The sequence below is a fragment of the Empidonax traillii genome, unplaced genomic scaffold, assembly GCF_003031625.1.
Source record: "Empidonax traillii isolate 1590-97213 ecotype Southwest subspecies unplaced genomic scaffold, ASM303162v1 scaffold832:size729604, whole genome shotgun sequence".
Classification (NCBI taxonomy): Eukaryota; Metazoa; Chordata; class Aves; order Passeriformes; family Tyrannidae; genus Empidonax; species Empidonax traillii.
The window spans coordinates 203,780-229,686 of record NW_020956025.1 but is presented as its reverse complement, the minus strand read 5'-3'; the positions used below and the strand labels follow the sequence as shown (position 1 = coordinate 229,686).

The following is a 25,907-nucleotide window of genomic DNA, read 5'->3' as shown; positions in this document are numbered from 1 at the left end:
CCTGTTGGGCTGTGCCACCCTACTTCAGAGCTCCAAGGGGCTCTTTGGGTCCCATTCCCAGCAGGGAACCCCCCTTGGGGCCCAAACAACTCTCGCTTGTCTCCAGGCATCCTGTCCTGGGGATGCTGCTGCCGGCAGCTGATGGAGGAGGATGGCTCAGCCCAGGGCACTTCTGCTCCTTCCTCCACAGCTTAAAAGCCAAGCAGGGGCTTAGCTACACACTACCTTCCTCCTCCTCCTCCTCCTTCTCCTCTGCTACACCCTACATGGGAAACAGGCAACCACACACACCCCAGCCAGCTGTGTGAAAGAACGTATATATTCAGCACGCACTCAGTACAGTATAGCAACAGAAGCTACCATCGTTCCCTTACAAAACCAACAGACCACCGAGCTTCAAAAGAGCCACCAAGGCTTCCAAATCCTCCCCACCCTACAGCCCTGACCCTCGGCCTTCTGGCCCCAACAAGGCCCCAGTGGCAGGTGATGCCAGCCCCGTGCCGTCCCTGCCCGGCAAGGGACAGAGGGTGGCCCCGGCTCTCCGGCAGCGCCTCGTTCCACAGCACCCAGCTCCTCCCGTGGGGGCCTGGGGTGCTGGGGATGCTGAGGGTGCTCCCGCTGGAGGGGCCTGGCCAGCAGTTTGCTCCGGTGCTACCCCCTGCACTTATCTGGGGAGAGGGGGAACACACCAAAGAAAACGGGACAAGCTCCGGCTGGCAGCCAGAGGAGAGGAGATCCCATCCCAGGGAGCAGAGGGGATCCCGTCGCTGATCCTGGCAGGGACCACACTTGGATCTCTGTGGTGGTGTCTCCACTGCTTTCTGCTGGAGGTGGGGGACGAGGCCGAGGAGGGGGAAGAGGAGCGGCACAGTGGTGGGGACAGGGGTGGCGGGACCCTCGCTACTGCGCGTGGAGGGGAGGTAGATCGGCTTCGGAGACCTCTTGCCAGGGAGGATGGATGTCTTCTGGGACACCAGCTCAGTTCCTGGGAGGAAGAGCCCTGAACACCTGCCCTTGCCTTCTCCCAAGGGGAAGGTGTCTCAGCGCCTGGAAAGCTCTTGAACTTGGGAGAGAGGGGGTGCAACCTTCCTCGAAACAACCTTTTAGCCCTGAAAGTGCCTCCACGGCGGCTGGGGACAAGCCTGGAGGTGACCTGCGGGGCAGGAGGGACCCCAGCTCCCTCCTCGTGCCCACCAACCCCGAGCCCAGCCCCTCTCCCTGCCCCACAGCCCCCCACCCCGCGCCGTGGGGGCCGCCTGTGCCGTGTGCTCCCCGTTCCCCCCCCCATCCCCAGGCCCCCGTCCCCAGCGTCCCCCCTGCCGTTAGTCCTGCTGCTCGTTCATCTCCATGTCCGACACCAGGATGTTCTTCTCGGCGGCCTCGCCGGGGTTGGAGGTGGTGCGGCTGTAGCGGGCGCTCTCGAAGGCGCCGCGCTCGGCGCTGCGCCGGCGCCGGTACAGGAACGCCACGACCCCCAGCACGGCACAGAGCGCCAGCGCCGACACCACCACCACTGCGATGGCCGTCGTGTTCTCCGGCAGGGCTGTGGGAGGAGAGGCCGGTGAGAGGCAGCCGGGTGGCTCCCGAAGCCTCCCTGGAAGAGGGCAGGGGGTCAGACTGCGGTTTTGGGCAGGATCATTGGATCGTGGAATATCCTGAGCTGGGAGGGACCCCCAAGGATCATCCAGTCCAGTTCCTGGCCCTGCACCATGTCCCTGTTGTCCAAAGGCTCTTTGAGCTCTGGAGCCTCGGGGCTGTGATCACTGCCTGTTCAGTGCCATTCCCCCAAGGATGGGCCAGCACAGGAGCCTGCTTTGTTGTTCTGGGGACATCCTGCCCCTGGCAGCTCCTGGGGCTGGGCAGACGCTCCAGGTCACTCCTGATATGTGGGAACATCTGGCAGCTGCCTGGGATGGAAGTTTGGGATCCCACAAGCAGATGTGGTGTCCATCCTCCAGCCTGGCCAGGCAGTATGGGCAGGGGCAGGAGAGGCTGGCAAGGGGCTGGCCAGACACAAACCTACATGGGGAGATGGCTCCTGCTGCTGGGGAGTCCTAGCCCAGGGCCAAAGCCACTTGGGAATGGGATTTCCCACTCACAAGCCCCATTCTTTGGTTATGTGCACAATCCAGGCTGCAGCACGGGCACCCAGCACTGGTTCCCAGTCCCAGAACTGTGCCCAGGCTGACAGTGCCACTCACCTGCCCTGGAAAAGCTGCTCTCCTCCACTGCAAGAGCAACACAGACAGGTGAGTGCACGACCAAGACACCCTCCCCTCTTCCCAGTGCCAGCACCACCAGCTGCACCCCCTCCGCTGCTCCCAGCACCACACCACAGACACTCGGTGATGCCACAGCTGGGGGAATCCTCTGCTCTGCTCCACCAACGCCCCACCAGCCTCATCCTGCCCCAAGAGGCCGACCCAGCCACTGAGACAAGCACAGCCCACCACCCAGCCCAGTGGGGACCTGAAACCCCGGCACCGGTCCCTGCACTGGAATTACAACCCCCCTGCCCTGGAATTGCCCAAACACATGGCTGGTGCTGCCAGCAGGACCCTGCCCAGACCCTCAGGTCAGCCCACAACAGGCAGCCGAGGGGTCCTACCTCGGGGGATCTTGCAGATGACCCCCATGGTGACGTTGGTGCAGGAGCCCAGGCGCCACACGCCGTTGCTGCTCTGGATCCAGTAGCAGCTGTTCTGGCTGAGCATGCTGGGCCCCGTGTCGTGCTGGCCCCAGTTGGAGTAGTTCACGGCGGTGTTGTCATGCCAGACCAAGGTGCCACCTGGGAAATGGGACAGTTAGGCCTGGGGAGGCTGAAGGGGACACCCCATCCTTGTCCCACTTCAGAAAGCACAGGGAGGTGTGACAGGGCAATGGGATTTGGAGCAACATGGTCCAGTGGAAAGTGTCCCTGCCCATGACAGGGGGTTGGAACTGGATGATGTTTAAGGTCCCTTCCGACCCAAACCATCCCATGATTCTGTGATGGGGCGATGTGATGGGGTGATGGGGAGGACCAGGGGCCACAGGGCTCATTCCTGCATCTGCGGGCTCCAGTGTCTTGGAGAAGGCTCTGGGCTTCCCATCCCACCAAGCCAGAGGAAGACACACATGGCATGTCCAGCATGGCCTGAAGCACTAGTGCTCCAGATCACACCATGGCATGAGCTCCCCTCACTGGTGCCACCAGCAAGGGCTTCCTCTGCTCACTGCAGACCTGGTGGGAATTCATAAGGGTGCCTGGGGGAATATCTCAAACCTCACTCCTCCCTTTGTACCTTTGGGGTTGAAGGTCATGCCCAGCCAGGCCCCCTTGGAAGGGCCCTCATACGACTGGAGATGCTCCCACACGAAGACGTTCTCCATCTCATCCTGGATGGACAACACCGTGCCACCGACTGTGGAGGGAACAGCGACATGGAAGAGCCCAGAACTCAAAGGATGGAGCTGGGGAGCAGCAGTGCCCGGGAGCACAAAGCTGAGGAACCACCCATGAACCACGTGAGGGTTGGGCAACCCTCACATAGATTAGCAAGGAGACAATGATTGACCAAAGCCAGGCACGGGCACAGGGACAGGGGTGCTCTGCTGCACCCACAGACATCCTGGGCATCTCACCCTCTACCACCTCAGCCCTCTCATACCTTTCTGGCACCTCCTCATGGCGTCCTTCTGCCCCAGGGTGATCTCCATGTGGAAGGTGTAGCAGTGGTCCCGGAAGGGGATCCAGGACGAGTCCTCCAGGGATTTGGGACAGCTGCCACTGTAGCTCCACTTGTGCGTGCGGGGGCCACCTGGGGAGGTGACACGGCACACTGAGGGGGTGAAGGGGCACAGGACGCCGAGGTCCCACAACACGTCGGGACACTCAGACCCTCGAGGACATGCAGAGAGCTCCATCCAGGTGGGATGCCATCTCCAACCGTTGGTGGCACCCCACCTGGACCACCCCGTGCCCCGCTTTGGCCAGCACCTGCTCGGAGCTGGCAGATGCCCCCCTGGAGCTTGGTGTCACAGCCGGCCGTGCGCCAGCTCCCGTCCGCGTCCATGTAGGAGCAGCCTGTGATCTGCTGGGGCTCCTCGTCCTGCCAGTTGGTGTACACCAGGTTCTCCTCCGTCAGCCACGAGTAGCTCCGGCCTCCCTGGAGGAGAACCAAGGGGAGGATGTGCTGAGGGGGCTGCCACGATCCCCCTTAGGGTCACCCCGCCCGGGCGCCTGCCCCCTTCCCTCACCTCGTCGGCCAAGCCGATCCAGAGCGGGGCCCGCAGGCTGCTGACGGCCTGGGTGAGGAAGGCCTGGCTGTAGGGGTCGGGGATGGTGGCCAGGGTGGCATTGAGGGTCTCGCAGAGCAGCAGGGCCTCGTGCCACCTGAGGGGTTTCTGCAGGATGCGGTAAGTGCTGTTGTGGTAAAAGAGGGCGCCGGTGGGCGAGGGCGGGTACGGCGTCCGCGCGGGGCTCAGGGACGGGTCTGGGGGAGCAAAGAGACACGGTCAGAGGGCACGGAGGGCACTCCTGCATCCCAGGAGGGGTCACCCTCTTGTCCATCCCTGCCCAAGCCCAGCTGTCCCTGTAAGTGCTGGCACTGGTGCCATCAGGGAGGGCACAGGGACGTCCCCAGGGATTCACATCCCTATGGGACACACTGAGCCAGGCTTGGGGCTGTCCCACAAATGGCTGCGACTAGGGACCACCCCCCAAGTCAAGCCTGTCTCTCTGAGCTCCTCCAGCACCAGGAGCTCCTCCCAAGCTGAGTCGACCGCTCTGAGCTCCCCGGCCCCACCAGGGTGGCAGTGGCAGGTCCCCAACCAGCAGAGCTGGGGCTGTCCCCTCGTGACCCCCCCTACCTATGGTGCGCTGGCAGATGTAGCCGTGCTTCTCCTCCAGGCAGCTCCGGTCGTCCCAGCGTCCCGTGAAGAGAGGGGGTGAGCCGTGCCACACCACCACGCAGTTGGTCTGCACAGCCAAGCCACGAGGTCAGCACTGCCCTTAGCACCGTCCTCCCACCCCCGTGGACACCCCCACACCAGGGGCGTCCCAGATCCTGCCGTGCCCTTAGGAGAGCCATCCCTGCTAAAACCCCCCCCTTCTCATGGCGGCACACGGGACTGAGACCTTCCCAGGGGCTGGGGGATGCTGTGGGGGGGTCTCCCTCACCGGCTTGTCACGGGGGCTGGAGGCGCTGCAGCCCGAGGGCTCCCCGGGGGCCCAGCTCACGTGCCGCAGGGGCTCCCCCTCCACCCACTGGAACTCCCTCTGCGCGTCGTGGAGGCCGATCCAGAGGTCGAAGGAGATGTTGGGCAGCATGGACGTGATGAAGGCTGCGAGGGACAGGGGAGGTGCTGAGAAACACCCCCCGGCAGGTCCCCAGCCAGCAGGGCTGGTGGGGTTGGTGGGGGGCAGTGGGGACCTACCCTGCTCCAGGGGGCTGGAGATGGTGGCCAGGATGGCGCCCTGGCTCTCGCACGCCTGCTTTGCCTCCGGCCACTTCACTATCTCGCCTTTGTTGTGGCCGTTGAAGCTGAAACACTGCACAGGCAGGGGCATGGGATGGTCCCCAGGGGGCAGCCGCCCCCCACCCCGAGCACTGCACCCTCTCCATTCAACCACCCTCTGCAGCCCCCATTCTGCCCCAGTGGACCTTCTCCCCTTTGCACCCTCACATCTACCAGCCCCCAGCCACTCCTGCACTCCCCCCCCTCTCCTGGCATCCCTGTGCAGGCACCTCACCACCCCCTCCTGCACCCCCACCCCACAGCACACCTCTCCCACCGCTCCTGCTAATGCACCTCCCAGCATTCCCTAAAAAACATGTGCAGGAACCCCTCTTCATCCCGCCATTCCACACCCACTCTCCACCTCCATCCTGCTGACTCCTCTCCTTCCTGCCATCCTCTCTCTCTCTCTCCCTCCTATTCTTCATCCTGCCCTCTCTTCTCCATCCTCCCATCCCCTCTCCCTCTGGCCGTACCTTGCTGAGGAATTGCACCCACCCTGGGGGACAGCCCCCGGCTGTGGGAGCGGGTGCCGGAGGGAGCGAGGGCTTCACGGCCGTGGCGTTGCTCCGCTTGCAGATGTAGGGCAGCGCCGTCATGCACTTCTGGTCCCCCCAGTCCTCTGCGGGGAAGGACAGGCTGGGTGTGACCCCAATCCTCCCTGAGCCCCGCAGAGCCCTGCCCTCAGCTGGGCTGGCCCTGCCCTCACCTCTGCTGGCCGTCATGTACACACACTTTCTGTCCTTGCTGATGGGCCGGGGCTTGCCCGGTGCCCAGGAGATGAAGTTGAGGAGGGACCCATCAGACCACCTGGAAAAGCGCGGGTGGGAGCACAAAAAAAAGAGCTGAGGGGTGACCTGGCAAATGGGACCAGTTTGCACGCCCTGACTGGGAGCGTGTCCCACCACTGCCCTCCCGGGTGAGGATTTCCATTCCCAGCACCTCAGGATGAGACCCCTGAGGGGCAAGTGCTGAGCCACAGTGCTCAGGGCTTGGGGATGGTGGTGCGAGGACATGCAGGGACACAGAGGTGTGGGGACATGCAGGGACACAGTGGCTCTGTCTGCGACTTACTTGAACCTCCCGTCATTCTCGTAGGTGTTCAGCCCAATCCACCAGTGCTGCTCCTGGCCCCTGGAGAACTGCACGCCCAAAGAGGACATGTCAGTGTCCTGCAGGGACTAGATGTATTTAGGGACAACAGAGGCTGTCTCAGGGATCAGCCCTCCCACCCCTCCCCACCCTCAGCTTGCACCAGGACACAAAACATCAGCTCACTGAGCCCCAAACCCACACACAGGCGCTGCATTGTGATCCCAGCAGAGCCCAGCACTCCCAAACAACATCCCTCCAGCAAAGGGTGAAAGCAGACAGGGAAGAGCAGCCCAGGAGGTCCCGTCCCCTGGTACCTTCTTCAGGTTCTGGCCCAGGAAGCGCAGCTCGGCCTCGCTGTGCACCGATGCCAGCTCAGCCTGGAACCAGCTGCAGATGCGCTTGGCCTGCAGCCACGTCGAGTGGTGCTCGAAGAACTTGTACTCGGCCTCCTGGTACTTCACCCACTCTTTGCTGCCTGCAAGCAGGGAGTGGTGTCACGCTGAGGCTGTGACACCCCTGCCACGGCCACCTTGTCCCTCGGTCCCCGCGTGTTTTTGAGCCCCTCCTGCAGTGGGCAGGCCTGATTCTACCCAGTCCCCGCCGCAGTCCCTACGGCCGTGTGGGGCAGCAGTGGGATATCTGGGCTCCCCCACCCTCCCACTCTCCCATCCCTCTCTGGATAACACTGCCTGGATGCTCTGCAGGGATGGTGCCTGTGATGGGGCAGCAGAGGCCCAGGGAGGACAGTCTATGCCTGATGGACACGTGGCCATGGTCAACACACCTTGGGTCGTGATCTCCGGCTCCTTCACGTCGGCACCTGGAGAAAGGGCAAGGAGAGGCTGTCAGAGGGATGCAGGGCTGGGATGCTCCCTCTGATGCTTCCCTGCAAACCACCTGTGGGCTCCAAGGGTGGGATGCCCTCCCGAATCCCCCCGTGAGGAACAGCACCTCTCTTTGACCCGGAATTAGGAACCATCCTCCCACCTCCCAAGGATTCCCCTGCACCTACTCCACAGCCCCACAGCCCTTCCTCCTCCAGGCTAGTCACAGCTGGGGGGGGGGGTTTGGGGGCCCCTTTGCTGGTACCTTTGGGCAGTTTGCAGATCCAGTCCAGCTGGGCTTCGCACTGCATCGGCATCCACTGCAGGGAGGCCAGGTCCAGCACCGCGCACGGCCGGATGTCGTCGTCGTCGTAGTTGCTGCGGTCAAAGTTGTGGTAGAAAAACTGGGGGCCGAGAGAGATGGGCGGTGTTGGGCATTTCCACCAGCACCGGGTTTGCCCCCCCCAACGCCCCTGCACCCCCAATGCCCCCCCAGACTCACCCCCAGCCCATCACTCCACCTCCAGCTCCGGTCCCCCGCGGGGTCCCGCCGGTTCAGGCCGATCCAGAACCAGTGCTGCTCGTGGAGCTCCGGCTCGGACTCCCTGGGGGAAGCCAGGGGGATGGGTGAGAACACAGCCCCCCTCCAAACCACAGGAGTTTACAGTTATACACAAATATATAACATTAAATTATATATATATTATTGTGTATATTTATACACACATATATAGTATATATTTGTTATTTTATATATCTGTTTATACACAATTATGCGTTGTTTATATATACACATATATTAAATTTATACACAAATATATACTAATAATCTGGCCTTTTTCTGTTTGTTTTCAAAGCCTGCCATCCCCACACACTGGAAGGCAGGAGTTGGGATAACAGGCTCAGGGCTGGAGGCCTTTGAAACCCAAGCTCCATCCCCTAATTACACTGAACTTCCTGCACTTCTCCCACATCCCCTCTTTCCTGCACATCTCCCACATCAGCCACGCCTAATGATACAAGTTTGTGCTCAGAGAGCCCCATCCACGCTCCAACCACCCATCCACGTGTGCCAGAGCGCTGTGAGGGCTGCGGGCTCGTGCCAAGCACCCTCTGGCAGCGGGACGTGTGCTGGTGCCACCAGCCCCTCACCCAAAAATCTTGTTGAGGGTGTTGGCCACAAAGTGCTCCTCCTCGTAGCTGCCCAGGCTGAGCAGCTGGGCCCCCAGCTCCCGGCAGAACTCCTGCGCCGCGATCCACGTCTTCTTCTCGTGCAGCTTCTCGAAGTTGAACACCTGGGGAAGGAGTGGGGGCTCAGAAACAGGAGAGGAGCAGAGCATCGTCCCCACCCCCTGGGGCACGCTGCCACCGCCCAGCCCCAGCCAGGCTTGCGGGCTTTGGGCAGCCTCTTTGCACCAGAACGTGCTCCTTCACCCCCCCCTGCCCCACGGGAACACCCCTCACCTTGTAGCAGTGCCGCAGTTTGGGGTCGGAGCTCCACCCCGGGGGGCAGGAGGCGGTGAGGCTGGGCGTGGGGTAGGGCCCGGGCAGCTCGGGGTTCACCGGGGTGCCCAGGTTCTGCCTGCAGATGTACTTGGCCTTGAAGGTGCTGCAGTTCTTCACCTCCCACAGCCCCATGGAGCTGCCGGTGGCCAGGGCCACGCAGCCACCCTTGTTGTAACCTGGAGCGCTCACCGGGGGTGGGGGGGGAGACAGACACAGCCTTAGGGTCGGGCCGTGCTGGGGGGCAGAGCCAGCACCCGCCCCGTTGGAGGGGGTGTCCCCACGCCACCCCTGCCCCCCTTACCGGGCTGGTCGCGGTTCCAGTGCGTGTACATCACCTCGTCCCCGCTCAGCCAGCGGAACGCGCCCGTCTCGTTGATGTCCTGCAGGGCCGTCCAGAAATACTCCCCGTCCCAGCCGTAGATGAGGCTGCTCACGTAGGCCTGCTCGAACCTGGGGGGGCAGCCAGAGGGGGTGATGCTGCGAGCTGACACGGCCTGCGAGGTCCCAGCCCCCGGTGGGGTCACTCCCCACCCGAGGGGGCTCGAGCCCAGCACTGACCTGTTGGTGATGGTGACCAGCGTGGAGCCGTAGTCGGAGCACGTCTTGCGGGCATCGCCGTAGGGGACACGGTCCTCGCCCAGCCAGAAGCAGGAGGGGCTGTGCCACTTCCAGCCCTGCGGATGGGTGACAGGGGACATCCAGCACTGCCCACCCAGACCTCCCCAGAAGGACGGGAGCAATCTCGGGGCGCGGGAGCAACATCCCACGTCCCCTGCCACCTTCTCCCGGGAGGTCTCCTGCTCCCGGCCGCCCCAGCTTGACCCCACTCAGCTCTGAGCTCCAACGAGCCCCTGGCCCCAGGGGACGTGGCTGCAGGGAAAACAAACACCCAGGCAGCTTCAAAGCCGGGGAAAAGGCTCTCCCTGCCAGGGTGCAGCCCCGGCCGGGGCGCGGGGAGGGGAACACAATCCTCCTCTTCACGCCGTGGGGCCGAGTCCAGAGCGAGTCCCACCACAGCCGGCTTTAATCCCGCGCCTTGTTGATGTTGGAGCCTCTCCGGGGCTGGAGACACAATAGTGCCTGTTTTCTGCCAGAGCAGGGAGCGGGGAGGCCCCGGGGCTGGCAGTGGCCCCACTCCCCTAGTGGGGAGGGACACGGGGGCTCATCCACGAGAGGGAACACGCGCCCTTCCCAAGGGTGGTGCAGCTGGGGCAGCAAGTGGCCTCAGGCTCAGGGACACCCTGGAAGGAGAAGTATCACTGGGATTCTACTCCTGGATCCTCTGGGCATTGGAAGGACAGTGAGGGACACGTGCCGTATGCAGTGTCAGCAGCATGGTGAAGAGGGAAGTAGGAGTAGCTTTAGGAGATGAAAACAACCCTAAATCCCATTTTTCCCCCTCCAAATTCCTGCTCCTACAGTCTTTCCCCAAAGTTGGCAATTGCAGGTATAGACCCACCAGCTGGATCCCTCTGGAACAACATGGATGCCCCTGAGCAGCCAAGAAAGAGCCCATCCTGGGACAGTCTGGGTCCCTGATGCCCCCAGAAGGATCTGGATGTCCCCAGAGGGGTCCCTAACCAACCTCAGCACCCCAAAAACCCCATGGATGCTCTCCCACACACACATGGAGCACCACAGCAAGTCCCTGTGATCCAAAAGAGGACCAAGATGGTCCAACATGGACCAAGAGGACCCAACTGCTGCTTTCAGCTCCCAATCCCAGTGTGTCCCCACATCCCTCTCCAGCTCTGCCATTCACGCTGCCCAAACCTCCAGCCCTCATTGCTTCCTTTAAGGCTGTTCCAAAACTAAAGGAAGTTTGGAGAGGGAAAAAAAGCAGCAAAGCCACCATGAAAAGCCAACATGGTGGCTGGACAGGACTGGGGTAAATCCCCTGAGCAAGACGATGATCTGGGTGGCAAAAGGTGTCACTGAGGATGAGGAAGGGGAGGAAGGATGGGAAAAGGTCTTTCCCTGGTTGATTTACCACTCCCACTTTGTTTCTCAGTAGGTGCATCTCTGCTGGGCACACAGGGCCAGGGTAAAACTGTGGCTGGGGAGGCAGGAGGAGTTAAATCTCCATGGGGACATCTTATGAGTCAGGACATCCTATGAGCTCAGGACTGTTCTGGGGACATGCAGATGGGTGGTGATGGAATTCTGCCCACCAAGTGCCTCATCCCCAGCACCTGCTGATGCTGGGGCTCCTCTGGCTACAGGTGGCAGCCCCCCAAATCTGGCCTGGTGTGGCAGCTTACTGTGCTGCCCTGAGCTCTGGCAGAGCCAAATGGCTGCTGTGGTTTGGCAACGGGATAAGAACCCAGGAGGAGCCCAGCAGCACCTCTGGGAGCTGGCCCAGCGTGGCTGCTTGGTAGTCTGAGCATGAGGGCCTGCCCTGGAACACTGGGAGAAGTTCAAGAGCGGCAGCACTGCCAGGCTCAGCAACTGGAGACTCTGCAGAGCCACAAAAGCCGCTTCCCAGCAAAGCGTGGGAACGGGGTGGCCTCAGCCCCCCGTGGCAGCTGGGGAAACTGAGGCAGAGCACGGGCTGGGTGAGAATCTGCCGGTTTGGTGTCCCCAGAAGGCCTGCACCCCGCCCAGGGAGGGCAGCCCGCCAGCACGCCCAGGCACGGGGCCGGCAGCCGCCTCCGTCCCGCCGGGCTCCCACGTGCAGCAGCTTTGCTGCCGTGTTTTGGCACGGAGAGAGGCAAAGGGGAAAAAAAAAAAATAAAAAAAAAATGAATATCCCTGCTGGCAGCCAAGGCAGCCCGAGGAGGAGGCTCTTGGATGATGTTCACAGACGCATGTGCGTGGTGTCCCAGTTTCTGCCCGTGACCTCCTGGAGCCGCGGCCAGTGAAGGGCTCTGCGGCACCAGCAGCTCCCAGGCACAGACCCCACAGCCCCAGGTGCTCCCCAAAATGGTTTTAGGGGAGATGCAGCCACCTCCAGCCCCAGGGGCCCCTCACCTTTCGGCATCCATGGTCGTCCTCCTCCTTCTCCTGGCTCACCCGACCTGGTTTTTTGCAGATGGATGGCAGGGTCTGGTTGCAGGGGCTGTCGTTCCACCTCCCTTCCTGCCCGGTGAGAGAAGAGCAGGAATGAGCCTATCCTGACAGCCTGGGGAATTCCCCAGCCCATCCAACCCCACCTTGAGTCCACAGACTTTCCCTCTACACTAAATCCCCAAGGATGATGCACTGGATCCCTCCCATCCCAACAGCTGGGATGAGCCAGGTTCAACACCCGGCTGGAGGTGCTCCCTGAGGAATGCCTTCCTCGGGCACGAGCATAGTGCAGTGCTGCCTTTCCCCCTTGTGACCCTCCTATTTCCCCCCTGGGACCCCAAACCCCCCCTGAATTCCCCTGAATCCCCCTGCTCTGCCCCCCGGGCTCTCACCGGTCCCCAGATGGTCACACAGTCCTCCAGGCTGTCACGGAAGTTGTTGGGCTCGAAGGGGTGCCAGTACGTGAACCTCACGGGCGTCCCGTCCGACCACTCGAAGTTCATCTGCAGCTTGAGGTCATTTAGGCCAATCCAGAGCTCCTCCACATCTGCCAGGGCAGGAGGGGAGGGGGTGAAACTCCCTCCTCCTCCTGGCTGACGCTATGCAGAGCCCACCAGTGACACGAGCCCCCGTGATGGGACCACAGCAACTGCCAGAACCCACTGCAGGGCTCAGCTCTGACCCCGGGCAGGAAAGGGCACAGCAGGGCAGCTCCTGCCTGCAAGGGTGGACCCCCAGAGTAGGAGACACAAGGACATGGACCCCCCGAGTGGGAAACACAGAGACATCTGCCAGCAGCTTTCAGAGAGGGGCTGGCAGCAGCAGAATGTAAAAGTCCAGACCTGCAGGCTCCGGTCCAGTGAGCTACTGGTTTTCAACCATTCCCTTCCATCCCATCCCAGTCTGTTCCCAGCTTGGAGGCTCCAGCATTTCCCCTCCTTGCTCCACCCTCCTACGGCTCCTTGCTGGTTTCCTCCAGCAAGTCCAGCAGGACTTTTTTTTCCCCATCTTTTCCTACACTAACCAGCTGGGACCAACACCATTCCCAGCTGCAGCTGTGTCGTTTTTCCTCAGCACTGCAGGCTCCTGGGAACAGCTTTCACATTTGCTGGATGGGGGATGCACCCGGATTACAGGCTCCTCCAAGGAATACATCACCTCCCAGCCTGGGGCCTCCACTCCCTGCACAGCCACAGAGTCAACTCTGCAGCCTCCAGCACACCCAGGGACGTTCCCATGGACCCCATAACCAGATGGGAAGGGGAGCTGCTGGCACAGCAGGCTGCTCCTTACCTTGCTTGATCTGCTTGGTGACGAATTCCAGCTCGGAGAGCGTGTGGATGCTGACCAGGTCCCCCCCACTCCGCAGGCAGGTCTTCTTTGCCTCCTGCCAGCTCTTCTTCTCCCCCACCAGCCGGTAGCAGTTGGACTGGAAGGGCTGCCAGCTGGGCTCGCAGTCCACCTTCACCTCCGACCACGAGTCTGGCAGGACACAAGGCAGCCTGAGGGCTCCTGCCCAGCCCTCCAGCCCTGTCCTTGGCAGGGCAGGGGCCGCAGTCCCACGGGGTGCTCGGCACAATGAGCCAAAGCCGCAGTGGGAAAGCCACGGCCAAGATGTAACAGGCGGTGGCAAGGTGAGGGAACGGCGGCCTCGGAGCTCCGGGGCCAAACAAAATCCCTCCTGTCTGCAGAGCAGAGCAGAGCACTGAGCACCCCCTCCCCGGGGAAGACCCGCTGCTCTCTGTCCCTCCCTCACCACCCAACCTGGAACAGCAGGAAATGACTCTTCCCAAATCTTGGGAACCCCGAGGAGCTCAACCCCTGCTCCGCACACCCAGCAGGCTGGGGGCACCATGGGCAGCACCCCCTGACCGTGGGGGAGGGTGGGAGCAGGGCTGGTTTGCCCACTCCCCTGCTGCTCACACCCCTGCTCACCCGTCAGGAAGGGGTCTGCCGTGGCGTTGGGCTTCTTCTTGCAGACGTAGGGGAGGGCGATGCCGCAGTCGCGGTTCTGCCACCCCCCCGAGGACTCGGTGCGGATCACCCCGCAGTTCTCCTCGCTGGGGTTGTCAGGCTGGTCTGGAGAGCAGGGTGGGGAAGAGGGACAGGCTGCTGAGGAGCCACCAACGCAGCTCTCCCTGCTGCAGTGCCAGTAAAACCCCATTTATTTTGTTGTTTCCTCTGATGATGTGACCCCACAGGGCTCTCTGTCCTCAGACAGCGAGGGGGCACCCTGTGGCAGCCCAGGCCACCTCCCCTGCCACGTGGCCACTCTGGCACTCTCAAGTTGTTCCCCAGACCCCCATCACCACCACGACCCCCCATCTCACCACTCTCCCAGTTGAGGTACTTGAGGGGCGAGTTGTCTGACCACTGCCAGCCTCCATTGATGTCCAGGTCGTTGAGCCCAATCCAGAGCGTGGAGCTGTACCCAGTCAGCAGCCCTAAGCCAACACAGCCAGAGGGGCAGGATCAGTCCCCCCCAACCGCAGCTCAGCCCCCACCCCCCTCCCCAAACCAACCACGTGGGGCAGGCAATGCCCACAGTACCACCAGCTCTGCCCAGGTGAGGAGGGCAGAGCCAGGCTGCCACGGTCTCACCGTTGATGTAGGTCTGCTCGTGGATCTCGGTGATGCTCAGCAGGTTGGCCCCTTGCTGCTCGCAGCTATTCCAGGCCTCCCTCCACGACAGCGTCGACTGGAAGTTGAACTGGTAGCAGCTGTTGGTGAGATGGTCCTTGTCCCAAAAGGTCTCGCAGTCGTTGCCTGCGGGGACGAGCAGGGTGAGCACCCAAAACACCCCAATAACTGCAGGCTGCTCACAGGAGGAGGGATGAGGCAGAGAGAGAGAGAGAGGAAGGAAAACCCCCAGGAGGGAAGGGCACGGGGTTTCTGCTTTTTCCCCCACGGGAATGCATCCCCCTGCTTACTCTTTATGGGGCAGAAGCCCCACCGCTCGTCCTTGCCGTAGTCCTGGGTGGTGGCACACCAGAGGTGCCCGTCCTCCCTCCCCGTGCTGGTGCACTCGTGGAACCACTGGTTGTCGTACTTGAAGGGGATGGTGCAGGGCTTCCCGTGGGAGTTGCCCTGGATGGTGTAAATCTCTGGGGGGAAGGGGAAAGAGGAGCCCTTGCTTGAGGCTGCGTCTACAGGGCTGGAGGGAGGTTTGGGGTGAGGGGTGGCAGGGAGGGAGCGCCAACCCACTCCCACCATCCCCAACCAGCCGGGACCGAGCTCCCCAGGCAGGACCCGCCTGCTGCCATTTCAGGGGCTGCACCAAACCTCCCGAGGAGGCATTTACCGGAGTAAGGCACGGAGCACAGGTCCTCCTCGGTGCCGTACGTCCTCCACTGCGAGCCCCGGGCCTGGTCCCCCCTGTCGGCCGAGGCGTTGGTGGCGCGTTGGCCGAGGTGCTGCGAGAGCTGCTCGCCCAGCCCGCGGCAGCTCCAGCGCATGTTCACCGACTCGCGGTCGCACTCGTAGGTGGCCAGGGGGTGCAGCCCCGCTGTGCCGTTGCCCCCGTGCCACGACACCCCCAGGCACTGCATGGCCCCCACGTTGAAGAGGCGGTTTCGGGACACCCATTTCCACTGCTGGGCCGGGGCGCTGCCGTTGCAGCCCTTGGCCAGTCGCACCAGAGAGTCCTTGGTCTCCAGGCAGCCCTGGGAGCCCGTGTTGTAGATGAGGAAGACCTTGGAGTCTGGGGAAGAAACAAATGGGAAGGGTTGACAGTACGTGCCACGCATCGCCCTCCAGCCCTGACAGGAGACACACTGGCTCCACGCACAGCAGGATTTGGGGAGCATCCCTGGGACCACTGCTTCCTGCAGCACTGACACAGAGCTTGCCCCAGCGCCTGTCCCTGGGTGATGTCACCAAGCAGGGTGACGTGAGTGGGTGTCTGCACTCAAAGGGTGGCTATTGGGCCTCAGAGCTGGAGCAGAGAACTCACCCCCTTCTCACCACATCACTGGAGCAGTTCAGAGCTCAGCTCTCGTGGGCAGCACTTGGCCACAGCATTCCCTAGCACTGCAATGAGCCCGTGGCAGGGCTGGAGGAGCCAAGGGCTTCAGCACCAGCCATCTGCTCCAGGCAGAGCAGGGACACAGGGAGCGCATCCGTCAGTGCCATTTGTGTCTGGGGACCTGCTGGAAACTGCAGAGCAGACAAGGTCTCCCTTCGTGTGATGGAAAATGCCTGTACAGCCCCAGCCCATACAGAACGTGGTGTCAGGACCCTCTGGAATCCCAGCCCAGGCGTTGGGAGGTGGGAGCTGAGTGAGGGGAATCCCTGCCAGCGGATAAAACTCAGCCGTGAAGGGGAGACATGCTGAGCTCAACCCCAGCTCCACGCACATCCCACGGCCCTGCCACGGGCCAGCTCTGCATCCCCACAGCAATTCCCTGATCCCCACATCACCTTGGTCCCACCCCACCACGTGGCCCCATCCCAAACCCTGCATAAACCAATTAATCCCGGGCATCTCACTGGGACTCGCTGCTCCAGCTGACATGCCCTTTTTAAGGGACACTTTGTCTTCCAGTGAATATTCCCGAGCTGAAAAGCTGCCCCAGGGCTCCTCACCACCTCAACCTCCCCCAGCGCCCCAGCAAGAAGCTGCCCAAAGCACCACATCAACACCACCAATTCTGTTGCTCTTTTTTTGGTTTAAAATGACCCATTTGTTTTCCACCACAAGCGTTCACCAGAAGTCCAAGCGAGCTCACGGGCCCCGCTATATTTAGCTTCGGTTTGCTTTGGTTTTTTTGCCATTGTATGAATTTTTTTGGGGCTGAAAAGGTTTTCATTTCCTACTTCCCCCCCTCTCCCCCCACCCCCAACCTCACCCTGCCCCAGCTCTGTTGTTACAGGAGGCTCCTGCACATTCGAGCAACAAACATCTCAGCTCTGAGAACTTCCTTGCCTTGTCTGAAAGGGAAAAATAAATGGAGGAAGACAGACACCCCCATTGCACTTGGGAGCTGCAGCATCCACCCAGCTCCAGGACAGAAATGATGTCAAAAGCCCGTTCCCCAGCCCAGATGATATCAGTGATGATGTCAAATAAACAAACAGTGAAGCCTGTTTTGCAGGGCTTCATTTAATTCAAAGGGAAACGTTTAATTTCCCTGAAAATATTTTTCAAATCAGGACGAGTGAGAAGACAAGCAAAAAATGCAGGCAAGGGCTGATTCTGGCTGGCAGAAGCTCAGATGCCTTGAACTGGTTGCTGGTGTCTTCCCAGCTGGAACTGGCCTCATCCTGACTTGGACAGCTCATCCCCCCAAAAAACACTCATCTCACCAGCATCATCCACGTCATTCCCAGCCCCAACTCTCTCCCCTTCCCACCTACAGCGAGGATGGTGCAGCCCCTCCAGCACTGGGGACATGGGGGGGGTGGTCTTTAAGCACTTTTGGGTGATGCAGCATCACTGCCATGACCCACCAGACCCAAGTAGCAGCACTGGGGCAGGATGAGGCCCCCCCTGGGGCACAGGTTGATGCCACAGAGCTCTGCAAGGAGCCAAACAGAGGCATTTTGGTCCCTGGAACACCACCACGGCCAGGGTCAGCTATGGAACACCCTCCTCTATCATCTGCGAGTCTGGCTTTGCAAGAAAAATTAATGTCAGGCTGGGAAAGCCCTGGAGCCAACCCAGGAATGGTGTTGGGGTGCTCAGTGACATGTCAGGGCTGGCAGCACTGTGCAAGGGCAAGGGCCACGCTCACAGTGCTCAGAGGAAGCTGTCCAGACTGGAGGGGGCAGGCCTAGGGCCAGAAAGGCAAAAAAAATATCATTTGACTCTAAAAAGAGAAGAGCTGGAGGTGGGAAATTACAGGGTAAGGGTTCTGGGCTGCCCCCACACGCTGCAGGCAGCACAGCACGGGGCCCCCCTGGCTCAGAGAAGGCAGCAGAGGCCACCCAGAGTGTCCCCCCCATCTCCCCTGGGCCACAGAGGAATGGGAAAGATCCACCCCCTCAGCACTTCCAGCTTCTCCCCATGCAAAACCACTGGGCACTGCCAGTGGGGAGCTGGGGGGTGACCAGCACGAGCTCAGCACCAGGGAGCAGAGCTGGGCTTCACCCAAAATATACCCTCCTTTTCCTTAGTTATGGGGAATTTGGGGGTGATTGACCCCCTCTGGTGTCCATGACGTTGGCAAGTGGTGCTTGGACAGGTCCCTGATGCACTGAGAGGATTGTTCAGCCTCCCTGCCTCCAGGATGGATGTGGAGTTGGGGAGGAGGGGATGAGTTGGGATCAGTGAATCCCTTTGTCTAACCTGGTATCCTGCACAGCAAACCCAACCCTTGCTCCAGAGGAGCATCCCAGAAGGGACTGGGAATGTCCCCATCCTTTCCAGGCAGCAACCCCAGATCCTTCCCAAATAGGAGCTGCCCTCTGGCACGGGACAAAGAGCACTGGAAAAGGCAATCCTGCTGGATGCTCTGCCTGGAATCACCCAAGTTAAGCCAGGGCTGGGGTGGGCACCCTGTGCCTCTCCCTCCTACATCCTTCATCTCTCCAGCAGGGCCTGCTCAGAGCAGCTCTGCTCCATCACATCCTGCTCCTCCTCCTCCTCCTCCTTTTCCTCCTCTGGGGAGGAACAATGAAAACAAAGGGAAAACCCACGTGCTTCCAGCAAGGACAGTGTCTCGTCCCAGCCACGCAGCCACTGGGATGCTGCTTCTGGCTTACTGGTGGGACCCTGGAAACCAGTCAGTGCTACAAGGCAGAGTGATGGTGGGGCCAGGGGGGAGCTGAGGTGGGAGTGGGACACCAGCTCTGCCTGCAGGAACATTCTCCATGTGGGAAATCAGCGGGAGAAATTGGCCTTGGCACTGGTGGCTGAAGGCTGCAGGGATGGAGAAGCTGCCATCCTTTGAGGGGCAGCCCTCAAAAAAAAAAAAAGCAAGTTCTCAGCCATCAGGAAGCCTGAATTGAGGGAACTCAGCTCAAGCCCCCCCACAACACTCCCCCAGCAAACAAGGAAAGCTTCACAACCTGCAATTTTGGGGAACGTGGGCAGCACCAGATGAGAGAGAGGCCGCGGGGACGGGGAGGCTCCAGGGGGGCAGAGGTGGTGGCAAACACAGAAAGCCCTGCAGCACAACGTGCAGGGGCATCCTCAGCACCACCCTGCCCCCAGCACTGTCCCAGCCTGCCCACCCACACCCAGCAAAGCCCTGGTGAGACCCCCAGCTGCCAGGCCAGGAGTGGCTGACGCCGTCCCCACGCTCTCCTCGTGGAGAAGAGCAAAAGCATGGCCACTGTCATGAAGGGCAGCAAGTTTTTAGCCCAAAGGAAGGGAGCCTGTGCATCCCCCTGAGGGCTGGGAAGTGATAAAAGCAGCAGCTGTGCTCGTGGGGGGCTCCCAGCAGCGGAGCTGGAGCATCCCCTGCTGCACAGGACACAAGAGCATCCCTGGCTGTGGGAAGGGTGTCACGCTCTACCTCCCTCCTGAGCCGCCTTTGGCATCAGTATCTCCATGGAGCTGCTTAAAGGGGAACTTCAGACTGAAAAAGAAATAAATAAAAGGGAAGGAAACAGAGCTGTACCAGCAGCCCCAGGACACGCCGGCAGCCTGTGGCTCAGGAAGGGCACCGGCCACACTCCTGTCTGCTCCAGAGCCCAGCGCAGACACAACCCCCCACCTCCAACACTCCTAAATTAGAAGTTTGCACCAGATGCTGCCTGACATCCCACAGATTCACCCAGCCCAGCACATCCCCGTGGCTCAGCTGGGGCCAGGCTCCTCCAGAAGCAGCTCTGGGTTGCTCCAAGCCAAGCTCCAGAATAAAGGAGGGTGGTCGTTGGTTGGTTTTTGTTTGTTTGTTTGTTTGTTTTTAAATAAACCTCCAGGAATAAGGAGCAGATCTCTTGTTAGGGGGAAGAAAGCGAAGCTCCTGATGGCCTGGAGCAGCAGGATGTGCACTTGGAGCTGAGGAACTCCTCTTGGCTCGAGGAGAGGAGCTGCTGTTTATATGGTGGGAGCTGGACGAGAGGAGCTCCTTACTTGGCTGCGCCACCGCCGGCTACCTACCACCCTCTGCCTCGGGAAGGGCTTGGATGAGGGCCACAGGCTTCACTTCAGCCTCTCTGCAGACACCAACAAGCCCATTCTCCCTGCACCCTGCCCGGGACACGCACAAATAAACGCATTTTTGGGGTGGCTCAGCCTGGGCAGCTCAAGGGACTCGCCCACAGTGACAGCCGGGGACAAGGGAGATGGGAGGCTCAGCACCCGCCCTCTGACACCCAGCAAAGAGGAGAAGGATGGAAAGTTTCTCCCCTTTCCCCCTAGACTTGGCCCAGGCTCCAGCCCTGCAGTGGCTGCACGCATCCAGAGGTGCTGACTTCCCAGGAATGCAGAGGAAGGCAGCAGCATCCAACAGGCTCCAGGCGGGATGGAGGAGCATGACGGACCCACTGAGGGCACGGTGGGAGCAGCGAAGGTTGTCAGCACCCCTGACACATCCCCATTGCTGTGTCTGGAATTGGAAAGTCCCATTTCCATCCCTGTTGTGACATCACGAGGTGCAGTGCAGGACTGAGCAGTGGGATGGGGATGGTACTGGAAAATACCCTGTGCCCCCTGCAAAGAGCCAACCCTTCACTCCCGGGCTAAGGAGCGCTCCCAGGAGTTTGCAAGGCAATCCACTAATCGTTTTCTAATCCTTAATTAACTAAAGATGGGTCCTTTAAGAACAAGAGCATCTGTGTGGCTCTTTTGGGCTCCGAGCAATCTTAGGAATGAGAAAAATGTCGATGCTCCGCGGGCTCCGCACGGTTCAAATTAATTAAAATCCTGCTCCTCGGCCGCACGTGAAGAACCAAATCCTACAGATTGCTTAAACAACCTTGGAGAAACGCTGGGTCAGGATGGGCTGGGGTGGGTGGGTGGGTGTTGCTTCCACTCCCACCAGAGATCCATCCACACTGGCAGAGCTGAGCAAGGCACAACGATCCCCTGGGCAATGCTGGTACCTCCAGCAGAGCTGGGCAAAACCCTTCCCTTCCTGCTCTGAGCACACACCGAGGCATTGGGATCAGAGTCTCCTGTGATGGATTTATCAGCTGGAAAAGATGCTTCAGCAGACAGGAATTATAAACCCCTCAGCAGACATTTGCTTTGATTTGGGGGCAAAAAGTTTTCCCTGGAAAATACTTAAGGAAGAGGGAACGCAGCAGTGTGCCTCTGCCCTGCAGGGAAAGGTGCAAAATCCAGCCAGGAATAAAGCCAGGGAGAGAAAAAACCTGCAACGTGGCTTTAACCATCCTCGGGACCTCACGGCAGAAAACGCCTCCACGCGTGCCGGCAAGGAGCCCCTTCCCACGGGAAACCTCCCGGGGCCCCCACACCAGCTTTGGGGGAAGGGGTCACCCCCCAACACCTGGGTTGGCTTTGAGGGGAAGGGGACAGCTCTGCACTGAAGGTTAAAATAAATCTCTTTTTCATTCCACTCTTGTTCTTGCGCAAGAACCGGCCCCGGCCCCGCTGCCGCTCCCCGGCTGCTGCTGCAGGCGCCGGCGAGGAGGTCCCCGCTGTCCCCCTGCCCCCTGCCAGGCTCTGAGCAGCAAAGCCACCACCTCTGTTCCCCTTTCCTGCTCCCAAATAATCCAAAGAAGACCGAGTTATAATGTCTTGGGGCTGCGTTTGCCGTGCAACGATCTATTTCCATCAGAAAGAGGAAAAAGGGGACGGGGGAAATTCACGCAAGGGCTGCTCTGTTTTGTCGTAAATTCTTCCCTGGTCCCTTTCGCCCCCTCCCTCCATGCAAAGCTCACGCAGTAGGTCCCACACTTGGCACTGGACAGGGGGGGAAAATGATCCAGCACCAAATCCCAGCATCCACACAGGGACCTTGTCCTGCCTGCAGCCACAGGACAGGAGCTGCTGCCTCGGTTTCTCCAGGATGGGCAGGCGGTGCCCACGCGATGCTGCAGAGAGGGGGCAGTGGGAAGTGATATCCCAGCAAGGAGCCCCAAACCTCCAGCCAAAAGTCCCTCTCCAGCTTTCCTGGCTGTCCCAGAGGCAGGAGTTTGGCACAAACCCCTCAAGGAAGCAAGAGCTCCCCAGGGGGAAGCAACACTGCTTGGCTGGGCTGGACACTGCCAGCGGTGTCCTTGCCAACAAGGGACTCTTGGGACTACTCCATCCCGATCCCAAAATCCCAGTGAGGATCCTTTCCGAGCTGCAAACCTAGCCTGGTGCACTGCACGTGGCACTTCCATCGGTGCCATCCCTGACCCCTTCACCCACTGGGTCCGAGCCAGGGTTGATGGCCGGAGGGAGCAGCCAAAAGCAGGGATGGGGATGAGCTGAGGGTGCTCAGAACCAGCAAGGCACGAGTGACTTGGCCCCGTGGCTGGAGGCCTCTGAAAGCTGCCTTGTTCCTCTCCCAGCCCCTGCACGGGGTCGGTTCCCACCCCGCTCCCGCCTCACCTCCAGGACAGAGGTGCCTCTGTCCTCGGGATCGCCAGACCTGGATCCCACCGACATTTTTTAGGATGAAACAGCCAAAACCGGCCCTTAAGAGGTAGCGAAGCCCTGCTGAAATCAAGCAGCCCCCTTAAAACCCACAGAAGGAAGAATTCACGGCCCTCAAGTAAATTATGGGGAGGTTTAACAGGAATTCAGCTGCGGAAAGTTCATCTGAGAGGACTCCGAACAGCAGCAAACTCGACACGGCTCCTCCAAACACCCCGGGGCATGGGGGTCTCCTCATCACCTCCTACTTTCTCCACCTCCCAGACCAAGAGTTTCTCCTCTGATCCCAGGATGGATCCTTGCCTGGCATGGGAGGAGAGGAGGAGTGCCCTCCCATGCTGCTGCTTCCAAATCTGCTTTGGATTTGCTAAGTGTGCTCTAATAAAATAGGCCAAGGGTTTATTGTTGTTATTTTCAGGCAAAAGTAGCCAGTTTCGGGTTGGTTTTTTTTTTTTTTTTTTGCATTTTGAAAAGTTTTCTCAGTAGGGCCAAAATCATTCAAGGGAGCCCCAAGGGCAGCTCCCTGCTTCTGGGCTAGACTATCCCGGGATAAAAAGTGTCTCAAATGGCAATTCCAGGGGCAAGTCCCAAGGAGCCTCTGGTGTCTGGTTCACGGTGTCTTCAGGAGGTTAAAAAAAAAATAACCAAAAAACAACCCGCTGACTTTACTGTGAGAAGTTACAGAAAGAAAAGTTTGGAAAAAAAAACACTCGGGCCCCGGGGGGGGGGGGGGGGGGGGGGGGGGGGGGGGGGGGGGGCACTTTTCCATAGGATTAACGCGTCGGGAGAGGGGAGGGGGGTCAGGATGGGAGAGGGAGGAGACCTCCAACAAACCCCCAGGGTCCCTTCCCGACCTCCCGCTCCGCGCACTGCCCTCCCCGGGGAGACAAAGGGCCGGAGCGGGGCTGGGGGTCTGCGGCCGCCCCCGACCTTCGGAGCCTTCCCCTGGACCCCCCCCATGGCCGCCGAAGGGTTTCCGCGGGGATCTGCACTCGGAGCGATAAGACCGAGGCGAAAGAAGCGGCGGAACGGCGAGGAAAAAATAAAAAAAAAAAAAAAAAAAAACCACGGCGCGGCCGCGAGCGGAGAAAACAAAACGCGGCGGAACGAACGGCGAGAGAAAGGGGACGGAGCAAAACGAGCCGCGCCGAAAGCAAATAAAACATCCCGCGAGGAAACAAACCGGAGCGATTTCATCGGCCAAAGAGCGAGGGGGGGGGACCCGCCGGGATCCCACCGCCCCCTCCCCAGGCAGAGGGGGGATGTCCCCCAGCCCTCCCCACCGCGGTTCGGCTCCTTTCCCCCCGTTTTTCCCCCCAGCCCGGTAATGAAGCTCGGGGAGGGGATGGAGGGGAGTCGCGGTCCCACCTGGGTGCGCAGCGCCGAGCACCAGCTGGAGGCCGAGGAGGCAGCAGAGGGGGGCGCGGAGTGGGGGGCGCGGGGGGGGGCAGAGGGGCCGCGGTCCCGCCGGGCCGCGCCCCATCCCCATCCCCATCCCTGCCCGCTCCGCTCCGCTCCGCTCGGGCCGCGCCGCTCCTGCCGGGCCGGGGGCGGGGAGGGGGCCGGGGGATGGGGGAGGAGGATGGGGAGGAGGAGGAGGAGGAGGAGGAGGAGGGACGCTGAGCGGGAGAGGGAGGGGAGGGGAGGAGAAGGGGAGAAAAAGTTAAAAAAAATAAAATAAGCGTGCGCGCCCGGGCTCAGACACTGCGTCAGCGGGGCCCGGCCCACGGCGGGATCGGGGGGCGGCGGCCGGAGGGGAGGGGGGGTGCCGGGGTAGGGGGGGCTCCGCCCGCGGCAGCGCGGCTGGGGATGGGGAGGGCCGGGGGTGAAGCTGCGGGAGTGGGAAAAGCGGTGCCCAGCCTGGCCAGGGCATCCCTGCAGACTCCCGGGAAGGGATCTGGGGGTGAAGCTGGGGGGGTTGACCAGCCTGGCCAGTGCGTCCCTGAAGACCCCTGGGGAGGGCGAGGGGGTTTGGGGATGGAGGGGGATCCGGGGAGCGAAGTGTGGGAGTGGCAGGAGCGCTGCCCAGCCTGGCCGGGGCATCCCTGCAGACCCTCGGGGATGGGCTGGCTCCCTCCGCATCCCGGGTGGTCCCGATGCCCCGGGACAAGTCAGAGGGAGCGTGGGAGATCCCCGCGGTGCCTCCAGCCCCGCACTGTGGGACCCCAAGTCCTCCGGGAAAACCAGCCGAGGGCTGCTGTGATCTCTCCCACCACACACCCTCGCTTCCACCACTGGGTGCCCGGCGGAGTTATCCCATCCCGAGCCCAGCCGGCTCCTCCTCCTTCCATCCCTCGGGCACAGAGCTGGGGATGAGGACGCTGAGGCTGGACACAGCTCATTGCACCTCCCACCGGGACCCAGCCCGTCCCTCCAGCCGTGGGGTGCAGGGCTCCAGCTTCCCAGGGCTCTGCTTGAGGGGCACGGGATGAAGTGCAACCACAGCATCCAGCGCAGATGTATCCCATATCCAGGAGCTGGGGATGAAAGGCTTTAAGATAAAGTTTTCAATAGCTTTTAAAGTTTTATTTTCACACCTCCCCTTCAGCAGGGCTGCCCAGGCCCCCGAAAGCCACCCAAGGAAGGTGGTGGATGTGGAAAACACTGGAAAATGGTACATTCCTGGCTTTCTACACCCATGGGGCTGGGCATTTCTGTGCAAGGCTCCCCACTGCAACGGGAGCCGTGTGGGGACCACAGGTTCCTGCTGTGGGCTTTCTTTGGTGCTAAAACCCACTGGTACCTTAAAACCATCAGCACAGACCACCACAGCTGCTCTCACCTTCCCCAGGTCTGCCTGGAGGTAACAGGAGGCACCTGCAGGAGGTTCAACCACTGAGGCCTGCTTGAATCAAAGCCCCAAATCCCTCAAACGTGGGGGAGAGGATTCCCATGGGGCAGCTGGGTGTGCCCCTGCCCAGCTGGCAAGGAGGAGCCGGATCTCCCTCATTTCTGGAGCCATCAAGGATGCTCTGAGTGGAGAGGTGGGAACGCCCGTGGCACGGCACAAAGATTTGGCTGATGGGTGATGTTTGGGCGATGCTCTCGGTGCCCATCCTTGTGGGATCATCCCTGAGCCTGCAGGAGCCTCACCCCACCCCCTGGAGTCCCCAGGGATCTGAGCAGTGCAGGGAAGGGCATGTCAGAACCTCAGCACACCGACTCTGCCGTACAAGCTCAGGGGAGATGGTGCTTTTAATGAGGCCAAGCTCCCCCAGAGCGAGGGAGCAGAATCTGGCCCTGAGAGTGCACAGCACAGGGGACACATGTGAGCCAGGCACCGGTTGTTTGGCTGTTCTTAGGAAAATAAATGAATCTGTTGTTTCCCAGCAAGGCAGGAAGGACCCGCAGGCCGGTGCCAGGATGGGCTTTGGGGATGTAAATCCTCTGGGGGGGCCAATTAAGCACATCAGCATCTGGGCTGTTGGTTTTTTTTTTTTTTTTTTAAGGCAAAGGGATTATTTTTTTAATTGTGGCAG

General features: G+C 60.9%; 1 protein-coding gene across 1 annotated transcript; it reads right to left on the bottom strand.

Moving 5' to 3' along the window:
- Positions 1-1,244: 1,244 nt before the first annotated feature.
- On the bottom strand, positions 1,245-23,911 carry MRC2 (mannose receptor C type 2). Its single transcript, XM_027902042.1, has 30 exons — positions 23,797-23,911; positions 15,235-15,633; positions 14,864-15,037; positions 14,535-14,699; positions 14,264-14,377; positions 13,869-14,012; positions 13,227-13,415; positions 12,326-12,480; positions 11,895-12,002; positions 9,483-9,598; positions 9,226-9,374; positions 8,883-9,100; positions 8,571-8,713; positions 7,921-8,023; positions 7,684-7,822; positions 7,379-7,414; positions 6,909-7,069; positions 6,574-6,641; positions 6,209-6,309; positions 5,976-6,121; positions 5,419-5,533; positions 5,162-5,325; positions 4,852-4,960; positions 4,240-4,475; positions 3,980-4,148; positions 3,651-3,800; positions 3,285-3,404; positions 2,609-2,788; positions 2,202-2,228; positions 1,245-1,543 (listed from the first exon to the last, which is right to left on the bottom strand). Exons 1-30 carry the CDS (start codon positions 23,909-23,911, stop codon positions 1,323-1,325), a joined length of 4,434 nt encoding a protein of 1,477 aa, XP_027757843.1. The 3' UTR covers positions 1,245-1,322.
- Positions 23,912-25,907: the final 1,996 nt, after the last annotated feature.

Bases quoted from the DNA above. Each gene is read 5' to 3' on its own strand.
- MRC2 (XM_027902042.1), bottom strand. From the start codon at position 23,911: ATGGGGCGCGGCCCGGCGGGACCGCGGCCCCTCTGCCCCCCCCCGCGC. The intron at 15,634-23,796 runs GTGGGACCGCGA...TTTCTTCCCCAG, and splicing joins GCTCGGCGCTGCGCACCCAG to ACTCCAAGGTCTTCCTCATC. The intron at 6,310-6,573 runs GTAAGTCGCAGA...GCGCTTTTCCAG, and splicing joins GAGAATGACGGGAGGTTCAA to GTGGTCTGATGGGTCCCTCC.